The sequence below is a fragment of the Zeus faber genome, assembly GCF_960531495.2.
Source record: "Zeus faber genome assembly, chromosome: 12".
Classification (NCBI taxonomy): Eukaryota; Metazoa; Chordata; class Actinopteri; order Zeiformes; family Zeidae; genus Zeus; species Zeus faber.
In genome coordinates, this window is record NC_137196.1 from 18,623,669 (window position 1) to 18,642,104 (window position 18,436).

Below are 18,436 nucleotides of genomic sequence, written 5' to 3' on the forward strand. Positions count from 1 at the left end.
CTTCCACCCAGGCCCTTATTCTTTTATTATCCAGGTAATGAGGTGGTCACGCGGCTCCTTTTTACTAGACGACTAAAAATAAAAAAAAGTTTAAAAAAAAAGACTCTCTTAAACTTCAAGGAGAAATTTATGTTGAGGCCATTTGCTGAATTGTACACACGCGAGGCACGAGTCTTTAGCTGAATTGTAAAAAGTCATGCCAAATAAAACCCTTCTGCACGGTCATCATTTCTGTCTCCCATAGCCTTGTTAAGGCCCCTGAAAGTTTCACGTGTCAACGCCACCTTGTGGGAGAATCAGGTAGGTCATGGAGGTTGTTGTGGGAGCGCCAACATCACTTTTCAGGCAGAGTGAGCAAGCGCCAAAGGATCAAAAACGAAGTAAACAAAGAGGATCAGACAAATTGAACAAGGGCACAGCTTGATATTATGTACATTTGGCCTGTTATTTTTTTTTTATTGTGAATATCAATTCATAAGTATGGTTAAAAGAGTACATACAAACAGCGGAGTACAACTCATAACAGAACATTTAAAATGAGGTGGGTTTGTTTCAAACTTAACAGGCAGCGTCGCAATCCTGTACAATAACATGTCGTCGGGGCTGCAGTCCAACTCGGCTTTTCGGTGCAAAAAAACTTGCTGTGGGTGTGGCTCACTGGCGTATGGTCCTGCTGTTCCATAATACCTGCTACGAATGACGCGATCCTCCCTCTAGGGCGCAACGCATCATTTACACTGTCTGAGGAGTGTTGAGTGAAAGGACGCACCCGGGGTAGCTGAACAAAAGCTCACAAATGCAACTCAAATAACGCAAAACAATTTTGACAGTTGCTGAGCCGATGCTGAGTGGTGTCTTCTGAGCGTTTAAGGCAAAAAAGGGGGGCACCGCGAGAAGTAGAACATAAGCTTTATTCCTCAGACGCTACACTTTGATCGAAATTGAGATGATTTGTTTCTGTTTGAGGTCTATATATATTAAACAAAAAAAAAAAAAAAAAGCCTGATTGCTTTGAGAACAAGTAAGAATAAAGTGAGATAAATATGAACATAGTGTGAAACACCTGGGTCCTTGCCTCGTGGCAAAATCAAATAACTGTGATGCAAAGCATCTCACGGATTCCTGTGAGACGCCAGCGCTTCAAACTTACTTCATTTCACAAACACAACGTGGTTTCATCTCAAACACGTTCCAATTTTCACCTTGGCTCTCTCATTTTGTAGTGTCTCTGAAGTATACGAATCTTAAATCCACTAATGGCCGGTGCGGACTTGGGGGTCAATAACTCGATAGAACTTGATCGGACGTGAAAGTTTGAAGCGCGCAGAAGGATTTCAATTGATCATCACTCTTAACTCGGTACAGTACGAGCTCCGGCAAAACTCCACTTTGTACACAAGCAACTAAAAAATATACAACACGCAATATACAACAGGCGAAATATCACATGTTCTTCTGATCTCTCAATCATTACATACTTCGGGTACTGCCTGTACATTTAAAATACCATAACAAGAATCAAAATATAAATTAAAATGCACTCAAAAACATACTAAACCATTTCTCAACACTGACTAAAGAGATGCTTAAAAAACATTTGGGGGGGGATTTCAGACAGCTCGACCCCCCGTCGCGGCCAGGTCTGTGGAATGAGTGTTAGCACGGCTCTGGAGTGGGGGCTCCAGTTTGAGCTTTCTTCCAAACCGCTCACGTTGCAAAGAAAGGAAAGAAATGAACGACGGCGATATACCGGCGACCTCCGTGGGGCCCAGACTGAACGGTGCTAACACACACACCCTGACGCGAGGCCACGATGTGGATTCACTATGAGTTTAATACAGTATATACAAGGTCACGTGCATGCTAGTCTTCGTCTTCCTTCTTCCCCCTCCCCCCAAAAAAAAAAAGTGTCTTCAGTTTTCAGTACTTCTAAAAGTTGAGGTTGTACGCAGAACGTAGTAGCTTAACTCAGCATTGTTTTAAGTAGTGTACTTATTCTCCCCAAATTTAAAACAGTTAACAAAGAGAAGTTTTTAACGCCATGTTGGGTGTATTGTGGAAATTAGTGCTGAGCTTAAGAGGAGCCAGGAAGGACGTGGCATGTCACGTCTGTTTTTTTTTTTTGACTTCCGTGTTAGTGTGTGAGTGAGGGTCGTCACATACGGCTGTGCCCAGACTGCGGGGTGGGTGTGTGTGTGTGTGTGTGTGTGTGTGTGTAATAAAAATGCATGTGTTGCTGTAACTGCGAGACCTAGGCGTGGAACTTCCGTCGTGTGTGTTGTGTGTGCGTGGACACTTGCATATGTATCAGACCTTCGTCACATAGTATTTGCAAATAAAATGTGTGATTCACAGGTCCATCCTCAACTCAGGATTTACATTTTTCATTTATTCATTTATTTTTGCTTTTGCTATTTCGAGGGATTGCGATAAACTACTCCCACTTGCTCTTCCAGGGTTTAAGAGAAGGCTGTGATCATATTACCCCAATGCTTTCCCTGCAAAGCGACGATATGAAGCATAATATCTCTGGAGGAAATGCACGGCTGCTGTTTGGGTGTCTCCGTGTAAATACCACGGCAACGGGATTCATTACGTCCGATCTGATTGAAATGTCAATATGCACGGGGCCACATGGAGCACGCCGTCAACACTGGTGAGCCGGGACCACAGACGTGAAGCATTTAACGGTGAAATCGTGCAATGGGCGCAATTTCACCTGTTTGAACGCAACAAACCTCAGTGCCTCCGGCTAAAAGAAATGCTAAGGATTATCTGCAACTACTTTCTGACCGCAGTCTGGTGCTGTGCGTGTGTGTGTGTGTGTGTGTGTGTGTGTGTGTGTGTGTGTGCGTGCGTGCGTGCGTGTGCGTGTGTGTTTGTTATGCGAGCACTGTGGGCCCTATAGCAGGGCTTTCTCTGGGTAGGGGTTCTGTTGGGTGTCTGTGGGGGGGTGTATGCTCTGACTGGAGGGGGCGCTGTAGCTGGGGGCCTGGCTCATGCCTGCTGGGGGGGGTCCCGGGACGTTGGCAGGGTTCTGGTAGGACTGGATGTCGGCGGGGGCCATGGGGCCGGGGGCCGCGCCGTAGATCGGCACCTGGCCCATGTACATGTGCAGTTCGCTGAGGAAAACAAGCAAGCAGCCGTCAAGACAAGGTCAAAATCGATCGCCTCCGAATCGATTACCGGACGTTGACTCACGGGATATGAGGGAAAAAAAACAACAAAACAAAAACAAAGCAAGGCAAGTGAGGGCTGCCGGGAAAACAAGTGTCACTTTAATGAATGTTATTGAATTAACTGCTACGTGAAATACATTTTACAGCGTACTCAAGTGTATTTATATCCTGCAGTGTGAGGTAATTGTCAAGCGGCAGAGGGGACCCAGAGATGCAGCTGTGATTGGTCTTAAAATTTCAACCGTTGTATTTAAAAGTGAAATAAAGCATCAGGATCGCACTAGCTTTCATTCAACTACCTTTATCACGTTTTTGAAAATGCTAAATGGTCATAGGTGGGAGATTGGTAAAACAGTTCAAGAGTGAAGAAAGCAAAAGAGATTTCAGGTAAAACGTACAATATTTTGAATATATTCATCTAAATGAACCGAGACATTTGGATAGTAGAACAAAGTGTATTTGTACAGAATGACGCCGCCTTAAGAGTTTAAAAGATGTAAATGTGGATCAATCGTTGCATATGGACAATTTTTTCCCCCCCATATTGAATTGGGCTTCTAGTGTTTATTATACATATTTGTAGCACATATTAGATAACATCAGAGGACAGGACAACAGAGGAACCTTTCTGCTCACCTGGGGGCCGGCTGGCCGGGCATCGGGGCCCCTCCTTGAAGCGTCTCCATGGGAACAGTGTAGCCCTGGACTACCGAGCCGCTCATGGCGTACGACCCTGCACCGGGCTGATTAGGGTAGACCTGAGGAACCAGTGTGATTCAGACGCAGAAGCGGGAAACAGATAAATACACTGTTCTAGCTGGAAAGACTTCATAGACTCTTCTACAGGTTGTGAAATAGGAAGGTATATACAGTGTGTGTGTATATATATATATATATATATATATATATATATATATATATATAATCTATCTCATTGTCATCTGCTTTTAGAAGTGTTTATTTCCAACCATGCTGGATTATATTTATATATGGCATAATCTATGTTAAGAAATCACGTTATGATTTAAATAACAAAACACGAGGGAAAATCACAGGTTTCCAGTGATCCTGTTTTTTTCAAGAATTTTTCAAGCCCTTCAGCACAATAGGGGCTATTTTAAAGGGATCTCAGTAGTTAAATAGCTGAGGACAAAATTCAAGCACTTCAAGCATCTCAAGGACCTGGTAAGAACCCTGGTTCGAGCTCTCCTGCTTGGTCATAATATCCACATTACTAATTGTTTCTGAAATATTTATTGTGTTTAAATAATATCTCATGAAAGCACCAATAGCCGTTTAAAATAAAACTGAAAATAAAATGAAATTATCGATATTGAGGTATAAAAATATTGTGATATTTGATTTTGTCTATATTGCCCAGCCCGACTACATTGCCTAGAAATATAATTTCACACGTTATTCGATATTGACAATTCAAGTAACAAATGCAGAATTAGTTTGAAATGCAGTTCTTCACTAATTTATGTTCCTGTCAGTTTTGGTGTTTTTCTGTCATTACCTGCTGGGCAGCGCTGGCGGGCTGCTGCATGTAGTACTGCTGGCTCTGCAGCTTGGCGTACATGGCATACACGGGGTCTTCGTTCATCAGCTTGGCGTACAGAGACAGCGCCTCCATCACCTTCACGTTCAGCTCAGACAGCTCAGAGTGCTTCCTGGGAAAACCCCAAACCAACCAGTAAATCAGTCTTCTGATTTAATTTCATTAGCAGAAATATCAAAATCACAGTGATGTGTGAATGTGTGTGTGCGTGTGAAGTGTCCACCAGTAAGTGTACGAGACTTATACCAATCAGTTCTGGTGTATAAGGTCGGTATTATATCGTGGCGCCTCCAAGCAGTGGAAAAGGCCCCGAAGCCACCTGAGTCCCCTGGCCGTACAGACACCCCACGGCCGCAGGAAAGCCCAGAGCACTCTGCCCTGCAGCGCCAGAAGACCCCCCAGCCCCCAGAGAAGCCGGAAGCCGGCGGAGCAACACCCACGCCCGGCATAACCCAATCCTGGGGAGCACAAGGAGACCCCGCTCCCCTGAGGCACACACATACACCACTCACAAAAAGTTAGGGATATTCGGCTTTCGGGTGAAATTTCAGGATGAACCTAAGATGCACTATATCCTTTACAGGTGAACTAAACTTGACCTTCTCTAAACTTGTGAATGCACATGTCCAACTGTTCAATGGTTCAGTACTTTTTGCACAACTTGCTGTTCTCAAACAAGGAGCTGAACGGCAAAATTCACAACAGATGTTTGATCCATGAATCGACCAATACATTTCCTGGTTCAATTAGAACTGGTATTTAAACAGTCATCTTCATCATGCTGTTCACATTTTGACATCATGAAACCAAGACGACACCTAACAATTGATCAACAGTACCTCCCATTGCGAGGCTTCAAACAGGATGTTCTCAGAGGGAAGTGGCCACAGAGCTTAGAGTGTCATCAGCAGGTTGCAACAGAGTTAGTCACAGAAAGGCATAGAAGTGGACGTGCTTTGGCCACATCCCACACTGAAGACCGCTTCAATGTGAACAGTGCCCTGTGGAACCTAATGATGAATGCCACTCAACTCCAGGCACATTTAAGGAAGGTGAAAGGCACTCAAGTCTCACATCAGACCATTCAAAACCGTTTACATCAGCGTGGTCTGCGTGCTAGACGACCTGCAAGGGTACCTGACCACACCACCAGGCACAGGCATCATCGTCTTGCAGGGGCCAGGGAGCATTGACGCTGGACGAGGGACCAGTGGCCTCAGTGCTGTTCTCTGATGAAAGTCCATTCAGGTTGAGCAGAAATGATGGCCACCACGATGTTGGAGACGTCAAGGAGAGCGCCATGCACAAGCCACTGTTGTCACCAGACGAGCCTTTGGTGGTGGTGGTGTTACAGCGGGGGCTGGTGTGTCTAGTCAATACAGAACTGCCCTACACTTTGTGAATAGTACAGTGACAAGCCCGTACTACCTGAATAACATCATTGATCCAGTCATTGTGCCCCTGCATGAACAACACAGGCCTCATTTCATCTTCATGGACGACAATGCTCCAGCTCATGGAGGTCGCATCATTAGGGAACGGCTGCTGGAGACTGGGGCACCTCAAATGGAGTGGCCTGCACTTTCTCCAGACCTAAATCCCATAGAAACCCTATGGGATCAGCTGAGTCGCCGGGTAGAGGCTCGTCACTCTGTACCCCAGAACCTCAATGACCTGAGGGCCGCCCTTCAAGAAGAGTGGGGGGCCAGGCCTCAGCAGACAATAAGTCGACTTGTGAACAGCATGAGACGTGGTTGTCAAGCTGTAATTGATGCTCAAGGGCACATGACAAGTTATTGAGACATTGACATTTTTTGTTGTGGTAAACCCACCACTGTTGTTGGCTTTTGTTTCAATAAATTGTTTGAGAAGAGGAAATCACCATTGCATGTTTCTACTTAAATGCTCTACTTTCTGATATAATAACACTGTAGCGTGAACTTTTTACATCTTCCATAAATTTCACCCGAAAGCCAAATATCCCTAACTTTTTGTGAGTAGTGTACAACCCACCCCCATGTGCATGCACAAGACGCAGCCGCAGAACCCGGGCCGTGGGTGCCAGGCACGGAGCGCAGGCCTGGAGCCAGGTCCCGCATTGAGAGACCGACACCCTACCCAAACCGCGCCCCGCCCCACCCTACCACAGCCAACCAGATGCCCCATCCAGCCACGGGCCCCCATCCACATAGCCACAGGCCACCTGGACGTAAACCAACTACCCCCCGACCACCACCAGATATATGGGCCCTCCACCACCCGCCGCACCCCAACCCAAACCCACAACAGCAAGCCCCTGAGGGGCCGGCCCCTTCTGGCTATTGGGTGGTGTATGTGCCGAGTATAACTTTGGCACTGGGAGAGATAGGAGAAGCGCATCCAGATCATAGCAGGGGCGCAACAGGCCGGCAGCAGCCAAATGGACCCTTCCCCGCACCTGACAATGCCACAGCACGCCCACCTGCCGTAGCCGGAGCCACCCAACCCACAATAAACAGCCACGGGTGTAGAGCTGCCCGCTCTACGCCTCCGCCATGTTGGGCAGCTCTGTGCCCCACCAGGCCCATGGCCAGCTCCCGGCCGCCGCTCATGAGGACAACAGAACAGAGGGCGGCAGATGGCGCCCCCGCCCGGCCCCCCAGCCACGAGAGCCCCACGCGCGACAGAGTGCAGGTACCTATGCAGTCTGGAGCGACGACAGGAGTCCTCCCCCCAATAAGGAGGGGGGAGGAATGGGGCTTTAAGCCTTTATCACAGGACAAAACATCTGTGGTAAAGCAAACAGTTAAAACTTATCCTAACAAATGACGGCTCAACTCTAATAGAGCATCGGCAATTTGAACTTGGACTTTCTAGGCTTAACAAACGTGTTTAAGAAGAGTGAAAAGAGCACCTGTCTACGTCCTCCAGCTTCTGGTCGATGAGGGGCCCCATTTGGTTGCAGGCACCTAGAAATGCAAAACAAACAGAATAAAACAAGGCAGAATTAATCAACTCTCCCACTTTAAAATAAAAATAATGTGGTGGAAACGAGAGGTAAAGTTTTGTTTCTCTCACCTTCCAGCTGTAAGAGCTCCACAGCGTCTGACTGGTTGTCTGTGGGATCTGCACTCTGGATCATCTGCAGGAGCTGGTCCATTTTCTCCTAAAAATGGTTCAAAGAAAAAAAAAAAAAATACATTTTGGATATTGAAAAGATCTAGTCTGATAAAATTGTAATAATGTCGTCAAATAAAAAAAATAAATAAAGAATGAACCACAATTTGTCTGAATGTTACTGTATTGTTTGTTTAGTAAAAGTGGACGCTTCTCCATCCAAATTGAGGCTCTCCCATTTTTGGAACGAACCTCGTCATTTATTAATGCAACACTTGACAGCTTAATGAGGCTGAGCCGTGCACGCTCCATTACCTCATCTATATACACGGGCTCCGGCTCGATGGTCTCCACCTGGACGTCCTCGCTGAACTGCACAGACTTCTTCTCCGTTTTAACTGTGGATTTACAATAAGGAATAATCGGTCGGGACAGCCTGCATCTACTGTGCTACGGAGTTAAACATGACCTGAGAGGCACAGGACTCCTTAATACCAGAGTCACCGTCTAAAGATTCCGGCCGCCAAGAAGAACAAATCCTTTTTTTTTCTCCTCCCCTTATATTACTCAGTGAACTTTATTGATTGAGAATGGTATGGTTTCATTTTATTTATTGTCCATTTTGGAGAGCCAGTGGTCCTTCAACCATTTTAAGAGAAGGATTTGTAATACTGGTCATATACCATGATGGTGAATGAAACCGGAGTGTGTGTGTGTGTGTGTGTGTGTGTGTGTGTGTGTGTGTGTGTGTGTGTGTGTGTGTGTGTGTGTGTGTGTGTGTGTGTGTGTGTACGCACTCACTCATCTCAGGCTCTGCGGTAAGGTCAGCCGTGACAAAGTTGGAGGGGAAGAGCCCGACTCCCTGGTACGTTTCCCCTTTCCACCAGTTGGGGTCACTGCAGCCAAGGACAGAAAAACAAAATAAAGCAAAACAAAAAACTACCATTAGAACTAGACTGTTTCCCTCTTCCAGCTCATCTGTAATACACAGCAAAATAAGAGTATATGGATTTAATGCTGTACCACTGAGAAAAAAAATACTTCGGCCTGGCTCTTTATAAGTTTCACAACATTTTACAATGAATGCTTTAAACCATTTCTGAAAGCTAAAGGGAATCCTTTAAAGGTCAGCCCCCAAATTAATTAGAAGAGCATTCATTTTCAAGCTATTTGCTTCTGGCTTAAGGGCAACGAGGCTTCCCTCGGCCAACTTTTCTCAAGTCCCACAACAGGAAAGTTACTTAGCAACACAAATTATTCATGATTAACATCAAAATTTGCAGTGGTCTCAAACGGATCCAGTATTGAGAGCCGCTATTTAGATTTGTGAAATATTTTTGGACCTGGAAGACCTGTTCCAACTATTGAAACTGTAGAATAGTTTATGATAGAGCAAGGTCGTGTTTTGGCCATTAAAAAAACCTAAAAACAAAAAAAATAAACAGGCTGAAGAGGATTCCTTCTTTATTGGTATGTATGTAAGGGCAATCTTCTTTCTTTGGCGTAAACTCAGAGCAGCTCGCATCTAATGGTAATGTTGCATTACCACCCACTTCTGTTACCATGCTATGTTGTATGTGAGTGTGTGTGTTAGGGATGAGACAAATATTGCAGTACGATATACACCGTCGCTTTACTCAGATATGCACCATCAGGCTGAAAAATATCAAATAATATCCCACTGAAGCTTATGATGATGATTTTTTAAGCTGGGTCTACGTTCTGCGTGTGAAGAGCCATGACAACTGCACACAGCAGCAGAGCCCGCTGGGAGACAGGGAGAAGCTAAAGCTCAGATGGATAGCATACTTGGATAGCGTGACATAGGGGTGTGCGTTATGACGATATTAGATCGTGAGCGATTAAAATGTCTCCACGATCTGCCCTTACAGAGGCAGATGGTTCTATCAGTTGCAGTTCATGGCTCATACACACATCGAAAGTTGTTTTCTCAGTCAAATCTTAAATCACACTATTTGCCAGTCTGTGATTTGTAAAGCAGGAATTAAAAAAAAGACACGGAACATATGCACACAGCGCACGAACACGGCGGTGGGGGGGGGGCACAGGGCCCTTTTTTGTTTCGTTCAATTAGTGAAAACAAATAAAAAAATATGATCTAAAATAAAACATTATTTCTAATTGTTTTGTTTGGAGAAATGGGGAACACGGACACATAGGGAGAAAATAATTACGTATGTGCATGTGAGCGAGTCGGCCCTGCCGGCTTTTACAATGGGAGCTGGCTCCCGTCTGAGAGCCAGCTTCCTTTTTTTTTAATGAATACAAGACAGAATAATAGCTTGATCCTATAACGTATTTGTTAAATACGACCCAGAAACGTCTCACTTTGGTAATAACATTAAGAGCCAAGCATGGTGAGAATTTGTATGTTGTGCCACCCAGGGCAAATTTAAATCTTAAAAAAAGACATTCCATCTAAGGCGGATTCCCTTAAGCCGGAGCCGCCTTTGTAAAAATTATTTATAAAAAAAAAATAATAATTTGAATCCGATTTTAAACAGATCCAGAATAGGCAAACAAGCCCCTCACATCCCTATTTTTTTTCCGGTCACCTATCATCCAGGATGGTGATGATCTCTCCTGACTTGAAGGTGAGCTCATTGTCCTCTGCAGCCTCAAAGTCGTAGATTGCGCGGACCTTCCTGCCGTCGGCTTTGTGTGAGGACAGCAGGCCGGAGGCGCTCGGGTAGAGGCTCGACAGTGTCGTCTGAGGTTGCTGCCGCTGCTCCTTTAACGACAGCTCGATGGCTGCACAAGGACAGAGACTTTAGAGACTCGGGGGCTTAATTGTGGGGAGGCTAAGGCTGTCACATGCAAACACTGTGTCAATTACCGCTATTGTATTGTGAGAGTTTGTATTATGTCATTGATCCAAAAGGTAAGAATACTGGCACAAATGTCATCCGGACATTGGTTTCACCTTTAGCCAGGTCCTCCTCTTCCTTTTTGTTGGTTGAGGTGGAGGGATCCTTCGCCACTAAAGCTGGACTCGCCTTCGCTTGTTCTGCAGCCTAAAAACATTGATTGAGCCAGGGGTTAAGCTGTTCCACAAAACAACACATAGTCAACACCAATAACTTAAAACCTAGCATTGAGCATATCAGTGTTTTGAAAATACTACAATATGTAAAAAAGATACTTCTATTAAATATCATTTTCAAAACCACGGGGACAAACAGACCATGTATCTCACAGAAAACAAAATATTGTTTTGAAATGCACCCAGAAGCACATGTGCAAAATTGAAAGGTTTGGCAGCTTAGGGGCTTATACAACTCCAAAATGGAGTTGCCATTTCATGCAACATCAAAAGGAAGAATAATTAGAAGGCAACATACAACCTTGTATATTAGCGTTTAGATAAAGCTTAGCTGTTCTTTTCCTATAACCACTGATCAACACTGCAGATTAAGGTATTTGCGACGGCTCTACAATTTTTATAATGAGTAAATGAGGAGAAAGGGAAACAGAAGTGGGGCAGCAGTCCTGTCGGGACTCTAAATTAAGGATTCTCAAAAAGAGCCGGTATCAATCTTGTGACGCGTGGGTATTTATACAGTTTCAAAATTTGAGAATCAATCTTCATTGCCAAAGCGATACGAAACATTAAACCTCATGAAGCTGAGCAGACCACGTAAGGCAGGAATCGGCATGTTTCATCCTGGTTGACACGGAGGGGGATCCGCCCACCTGAGAGCCCACGGCGGGGAAGGTGACGCCTTGCTCGCGCAGATTCTTGATCATAGCTGAAATGAGACTGAGCTGAGGATCGTTGCGGAAGTCCTCCGCCCACTCCACCATCAGGGCCTTCAGCTTCTCACAGACTTTCGGGTGACCCTGAGGGACAAACACACCATAGCGGATGATTAGAGGAAGCGGCTGGGTGCAGGGCAACCATAACACCGAAACACCAAAACAACAGTCAGTAAATAAATGACTGTTTACCTTGTTTAAGACGTTGCTTACTTCACTCGCAAACTCTCTGGAGCAGACCTCCAGGTGAAATATCTTCCCACAGTTTGAAACACAAGCACCTAGTAGCTGTACACACAGAGAGGAATCATCAGGGCTGTTTGAGGCGAGAAATAAGCAATCCAGTAGCTGGATCATCACTCATATTAGCTCCACAAGACGTCATTTAAAAGTGTGTTCCGACTTCCGTAGGGCACAGGCTCGCATCGGGACTACATCTACAATAAAAATAAACATTGGTCATTTTTATTAACACTGGGTGTACGTGGGCTGGTCCGCAGCCAGAGCTCACTTTAAAGGCAGAGTCTGTAATGCGGGCAAACAGTGACCTCTCAGGCACAGAGCCCCCCTTGGTATAGCCTTTGTATTTTTGGTTGTGGACTGATTTTCTTCAAATATAAAGATATCACCACGGCACTTGGTAGAAAAGTTTACGATCATTGTTCTGGCTGCCCTAATACATTTCAAGTAGATTTATTACTGTGTCCCAATTTCACAGCAAATTTAATGTTTTTACCCCAATTTTTTTTTTTTTAATTGATTGCCTAATAATTTAGCAATTTAGTCAATCATTGGCCTTATTTGTGGCAAGGTTACATGTGGCCTTAACTATGCGTGGGCCAAAATGGACAAAAAGTTACCAATGTATGGACGAGTTATTAGACTAAATACAGGAGAAAAATAAATAATAGGAATTCCAGAAATGACAATAAGTTTTCCTATTGGAACACTGATAATAATTATTTACAAATCATACACTGATCAGCAACAACATTAAAATCACTGCCGGTGAAGTGAATAACATTGCTCATCTCTTTCCAATGGCACTTGTCAAGGGCGTGGGATATAAAAGGCAGCAAATTGACGTTGATGTGTCGGAAGCAGGAAAAATGGGCAAGCGTAAGGATCTGAGCCACTTTGACAAGGGCCAAATTGTGATGTCTAGACAACTGGGTCAGAGCATCTCCAAAACGACAGGTCTTGTGGGGTGTTCACGGTATGCAGTGCTTAGTACCTACCAAAAGTGGTCCAGGAAGGACAACCGGTGAACCGGCGACAGGGTCATGGGCATGGGCATTGATGCACGTGGGGAGGGAAGTCTAGCCCGTCTGGTCCGATCCCCCAGAAGAGCTACTGTAGCACAAATTACTGAAAAAGTTAATGCTGCTGTGATAGAAAGGTGTCAGAACACACAGTGCATCACAGCTTGCTGCGTATGGGGCTGTACAGCCACAGCCCGATCAGACTGCGCATGCTGACCCCTGTCCTCTGCTGAAAGCGGCTACAATGGGCGCGTGAGCATCAGAACTGGACCATGGAAGAAGGTGACGTCTTCTGATGAATCACGATTTCTTCTACATCCTGTGGATGGCCCAGGTTAGGGCCCGATTCAAGCAAGCATCTGTGGGATGTGATGGAACAACATGCCCAATCCATGGGGGCTCCACCTCGCAACTTACAGGACTTGTACCCCTTTCCCACTGAGCGAAAAACCTGGTAACACACATTTTTTCATCAGTGGGAAGGAAACACCCAGGTTTCAGTCCCAGGTCAAATGACCCTGCAATAGACAGGTTTTTATAGGCTCCACTTCTGATTGGCTTTGTTGTAAACATCTGGGTCGACCAGCTAAAAATAAATAAATAAACAAACAAATAATCAAATAAATACAATTTTAAAAGGCTTTTCTCCTGGCAATGTGAAAGGCTTTAATTGGCTATTTTAGCAGGTTTACCCAGGATAAACCTGCTAATTTCTGTGTAAAAACTGTATTAAGGGATCTGCTGCTAAGGTCTTGGTGCCAAATACCACAGGACACATTCAGAGGTCACAGCTGTTTTGGCGTCACGAGGGGTAGCTACACAATATTAGTGGCAATAGTGGTGGTTTTAATGTTATGGCTGATTGGTGTATGTAACAAGAACAAGATATCCCAATAAAATGTGTATACACGCAATTCATTTGCACTAATATTTTTCCAGTTGTCAACGATCAACTCGAGAGAACATGCTAAAATAAATTCATAGTTGACCCAATAGGTAGACAGAATCGTAAAGAGTCCTGTAAAAAAACAGTTTTCAGTTAAGTTGCCATAAATTATTAACAATTATTAATAATTACTAAGGAAAATTCCTATTTAAGATTTCTGTGACAATAACCTCTTCTTGGTTTTGTTGTAGACCCCTGTGGGTCATGGGACCCCAGTACTCAAGATTACTGTTCTGATAAGTTACTGTACTGGCTTGCATTACGGTAGAGGGGCATATAATCAAAATAACTTGTAAACTGGCTTACGGTGAGCGCCTGCATGGCCACATGGGGGTCCTTGTGGTTCACTCTTCTCATTATTGAGCGAAGACATTCTTTGGGCCTGGAACATGATGAAAATCAAAATGATCATAAGAATCTTAAGAATACAACAGAGTAAATTCAAATTTAAAATACAAAAGTGCATACAGATACCCCTCACTTAATGACCTACCTGTTTAACGAACGTTTGGACTTACGACCAGCTCTCTAACAGTCTGTATTGTACACTGCGTACAATACCACTGCTTCTCAGTATCAAGCATCTCATCGCTCATCAACCATTTTATACTATATACACTATATACCGTATTTTCGCGACTATAAGGCGCATATAAACGTCTTTTTTTTTCCTCAAAATGTGCGGCGCGCCCTATAGTGCGGTGCACCCTATGTGTGTTGTTACTGCGGACGTTGTTGAGACCACCATGAGAACGTTAAAGGGGGAAGTGTGGGCGTGGATTGTGTATAAAAGAACAGGTATGTGCTTTATGCAGAACATTGTTGTCTTAACAACCCTTAAAATGGCAAAGAGACACGCCTATGAAGCACAGTTTAAACTGAAGGCTATCAGCTACGCAGAGGAACATGGAAATCAAGCAGCCGCGAGAGAATTCAAGATTAATGAATCGATGGTTCGCAAGTGGAGGAAGATGGAAAACGAACTCCGACAGGTGAAGAAGACGCAGCTGAGTTTCCGCGGACATAAGGCGAGGTGGCCCGAGTTGGAGGAAAGACTCGAGCGGTGGATCATCGAGCAAAGAACGAGTGGGGCGAGCGTTTCGACGGTCACTGTTCCACTAAAAGCAGTAACGCTAGCGGAAGAAATGAAAATTGAACATTTTCAAGGAGGTCCGTCGTGGTGCTTTCGTTTTATGAAACGGTGCCATTTTTCCATCCGGACCAGGACTACAGTAGCGCAGCAACGTCCGGCGGATTATAATGAAAAGCTGGCGAGCTTCCACTCCTACTGCAGCAAACACATCGCCGACAAACGCATCCAGCCAAGCCACATCACCAACATGGACGAGGTGCCGCTCACTTTCGACATCCCGGTGAATCACACGGTGGAGAAGAAGGGGACCAGCACGGTAGCGATACGCACAACGGGGTATGAAAAGGCGTCGTTTACTGTTGTGCTTGGCTGCCACGCAAATGGACAGAAACTGCTGCCTATGGTGATTTTTAAGAGAAAGACTTTGCCTAAAGAGACTTTTCCAGCTGGAGTCGTTATTAAGGCAAATGAAAAGGGCTGGATGGATGAGGAGATGATGAAAGAGTGGCTGAGGGAGGTGTATGTAAGGAGACCAGGTGGTTTTTTCCACGCATCACCATCGCTGTTAATCTGTGACTCCATGCGTGCCCATCTCACAGCCGATGTGAAAAACAAGGTGAAACAAATGAACGCTGTGCTTGCTGTTATTCCGGGAGGTCTGACAAAGGAACTTCAACCGCTCGACATCGGTGTGAACCGGCCGTTCAAAGTAAGGCTGCGAGCGGCGTGGGAGCGATGGATGACCGACGGAGACCACAGTTTCATGAAAAGTGGAGGGCAGCGCCGGGCAAGTTACGCCACAGTTTGCGGATGGATTGTAGATGCTTGGGCTAACGTGTCTGCTGGCACTGTTGTTCGAGCTTTCGCAAAAGCCGGCATCATTTCCGAGGAGCCGCACGGCACGGAAAGTGACTCTGACAGCGAAGAAGGGGAAACTGGCATGTCTGATTTAGCGCAGCTGTTTAATTCAGAAACAGAGGATGATGACTTCGATGGGTTTGATTAATACTTTGTAATAAATACATGAATAAAGCACAAACATACTCAGTTTTGCTCCCGCTCTATTTTTAAATACGCAGTAGAGGTATTTAAACGTAGTAGAGGATATGTACCGGTATATAAAACCTGCGCCCTATAATCCGGTGCGCCTTATGTGTGTGTTAAATACAGTAATGGCACACATAACTGTGACTGTGCCTTTTAGTACGGTGCGCCTTATGGTCGTGAAAATACGGTATACTATATACATCTCATCTCATCACTGTTCTCAGTCTCAGTCTCGTTCCCAGTCTGTCAGTACTCACTACACTAGCGTTAAGTGAGGAGTACCTGAAGTTCAAACTGTACAAAGAGAATCTAGTTAGACTTCAGTCAAGATACTGATGATTGCATTTTTTATTTTAAAACAAGATACTGTTTAAAAACAATATTACCCAAAAATGTATTTCAGTTCATTTGTATGTTTTCCCCTTTCCTAATACAGTGGTACCTCGACTTACGACTGTAATTCCTTCTATAAGAACGTTCGTATGTCGAAGCAATTTTTCCCATATACACCATGCTCATATTTTTCTATGATTTCCTTCTAAGTTTCAATGGAAATCATTGCCTATTTCTTTTTCCCCCAAACACAGTAAATATGAAAAAAATATCGATAAGACACGAACTACGTGAATACACGATGTAGGTCGCCCGCTGACTGACTGCTGACTGGCCGCCGATGCGCCAACTGCAAATTTCCACGGTCGTATCTTGGAGCAGTCGGTCGCAAGTCGATACAAATTTTCGCGACTACCGCTACTCGTATCTTAGATTAGTCGTAAGTAGATGCAGTCGTAAGTTGAGGTACCACTGTATTGAAACATGGGTTGTAATAAACAATGAAACAAAACAATGATTAAAAATACCATTTTCCGTCTTGGCCACCAAAAGCTGATGCAAGGTTTCCTACTTGGCAATCACTTCTAAAAGTTAGAGTCCTGCCCTGTTGAGCCTTCTTAAGCTATTTGGTCAAATCCATCTATCTCAAGCTCTTTTACAGCGTACCACGGTGAGTTGAGCAATTGAAACGGGACCTTCAAGTAATGGCTGAAAACTTAGTACTTAGCGGAACTCAGTCGTTAAGTGAGGAGTACTTGTACATTGATTTGATCATAGTTGTGAAGAACAAGGGCAAATTTAATAAGAAGGGACCAACCCAGTGCGAGACTGCCCTATCTTATCACAGATATCCAAAATGAGGCCCCAGTCCTCGGCCGTGTTCATTTCACTGGTCGCTTTCTCTGCAAGGATAAAAACAAAAAGGAAAGTCAAGGGTTGTTCATTCAGAAGGGTTTCAAATGTAGTACAAAACCTCGACAGAAAAAAAACGGCAACTATCACATACTCAAGTGAGTGTGCGTACATTAGGGAAGTGATCTGTAGGAAAGACTAAGGCAAATAAAGAGGTGAAGCACTCTGTGATATGAGGAAACAGTGGAAGCCAATGTGGTTTCACATGCAACCACATCTACTTCCACTTACATAGGATCTGCGATATGACAAGCTTGATAGCTGGTGTAGCTCTACTGTAAGCTGTTAAAATGATCTCAATAAATCCAAGCAGATATTGGAGATGCATTAGTGGTTCCTGTAAGTGCAACGTGGCAGCAGTCTTTTAAATTGCGCTTTACCTTGTTAAATTGCGCTTTACCTTGTTATCTGTAATTCTGCTATGGCTTTTTTGTATATTGCCAAACTTCAATTTTTTTGGTTAATTTTATATTCCCAATCTTTTGGGAGTTTTGGGGGTTTGCTGTGTTGTCAAATAATCAGATATGTCTTATTATTATTGCTTTACTTTTATTGACTATTGTTTCTATAGGGATGCTCTGACACTAGTCGAACGACATCCATCTATGTCGTCCCAAAGTGAAATTCGTCATTTGTTTACACCGGTTTAACTGGCTGACAAACAGCTGACATCCCAACACACGGACCCGGGGCTGAAATAGTCCGGGACCTAAACCGGACAGTGACACGGCGAGAACAGGTGGGGGCGAACAGGTCGTACTGACGGCTGCGCGGGGAGCGTTGTCGCAGGCGCACAGTCGAGCTGGCGTAGTGGATCCGCGTTAGCATGCTAGCATTAGCCGCTAAGCAACTAGCAGCCCACGGCGGCTTGATCTCCACTCACCGACATCTTGGTCGAACGGGTTCGTCGTGAAGAGCGGCATCGCTGGTGTCTCCCGCCTTCTCCCCTTTCAGTCGTTGTATAAGTTCATACAATAAAATGCATAGTAGCGCGAACCTGACGGATCTCGGACGCTCCGCGGCGCAGTCACTCCTACGGACGGCAACACGCAGAGCATTCTGGGTAAGCGGGGCGGACGGCACCAGCGGGTGCGCGACCCCGAGAACGATTCGTTCGTGGCGAACGACACGTTCAACGCGAGCCTCTGGAATCTTCCACCCACCAACTCCAAGGCAAAAGGGAAACAAAAAGCCGAATCAATCGGAAATGAATGATTTTGACACGAGTAA

The 18,436-nt window shown here is 44.8% G+C and overlaps 1 protein-coding gene across 1 annotated transcript; it reads right to left on the reverse strand.

Moving 5' to 3' along the window:
* Positions 1–353: 353 nt before the first annotated feature.
* stam (signal transducing adaptor molecule (SH3 domain and ITAM motif) 1) lies at positions 354–18,208 on the reverse strand. Its single transcript, XM_080011489.1, has 14 exons — positions 18,090–18,208; positions 17,112–17,196; positions 14,128–14,203; positions 11,806–11,901; positions 11,551–11,697; positions 10,781–10,871; positions 10,413–10,608; positions 8,638–8,732; positions 8,152–8,234; positions 7,798–7,885; positions 7,634–7,688; positions 4,699–4,852; positions 3,816–3,937; positions 354–3,122 (listed from the first exon to the last, which is right to left on the reverse strand). The coding sequence occupies exons 1-14, from the start codon at positions 18,127–18,129 to the stop codon at positions 2,903–2,905; spliced, it is 1,548 nt and encodes a 515-aa protein (XP_079867615.1). The 5' UTR covers positions 18,130–18,208; the 3' UTR covers positions 354–2,902.
* Positions 18,209–18,436: the final 228 nt, after the last annotated feature.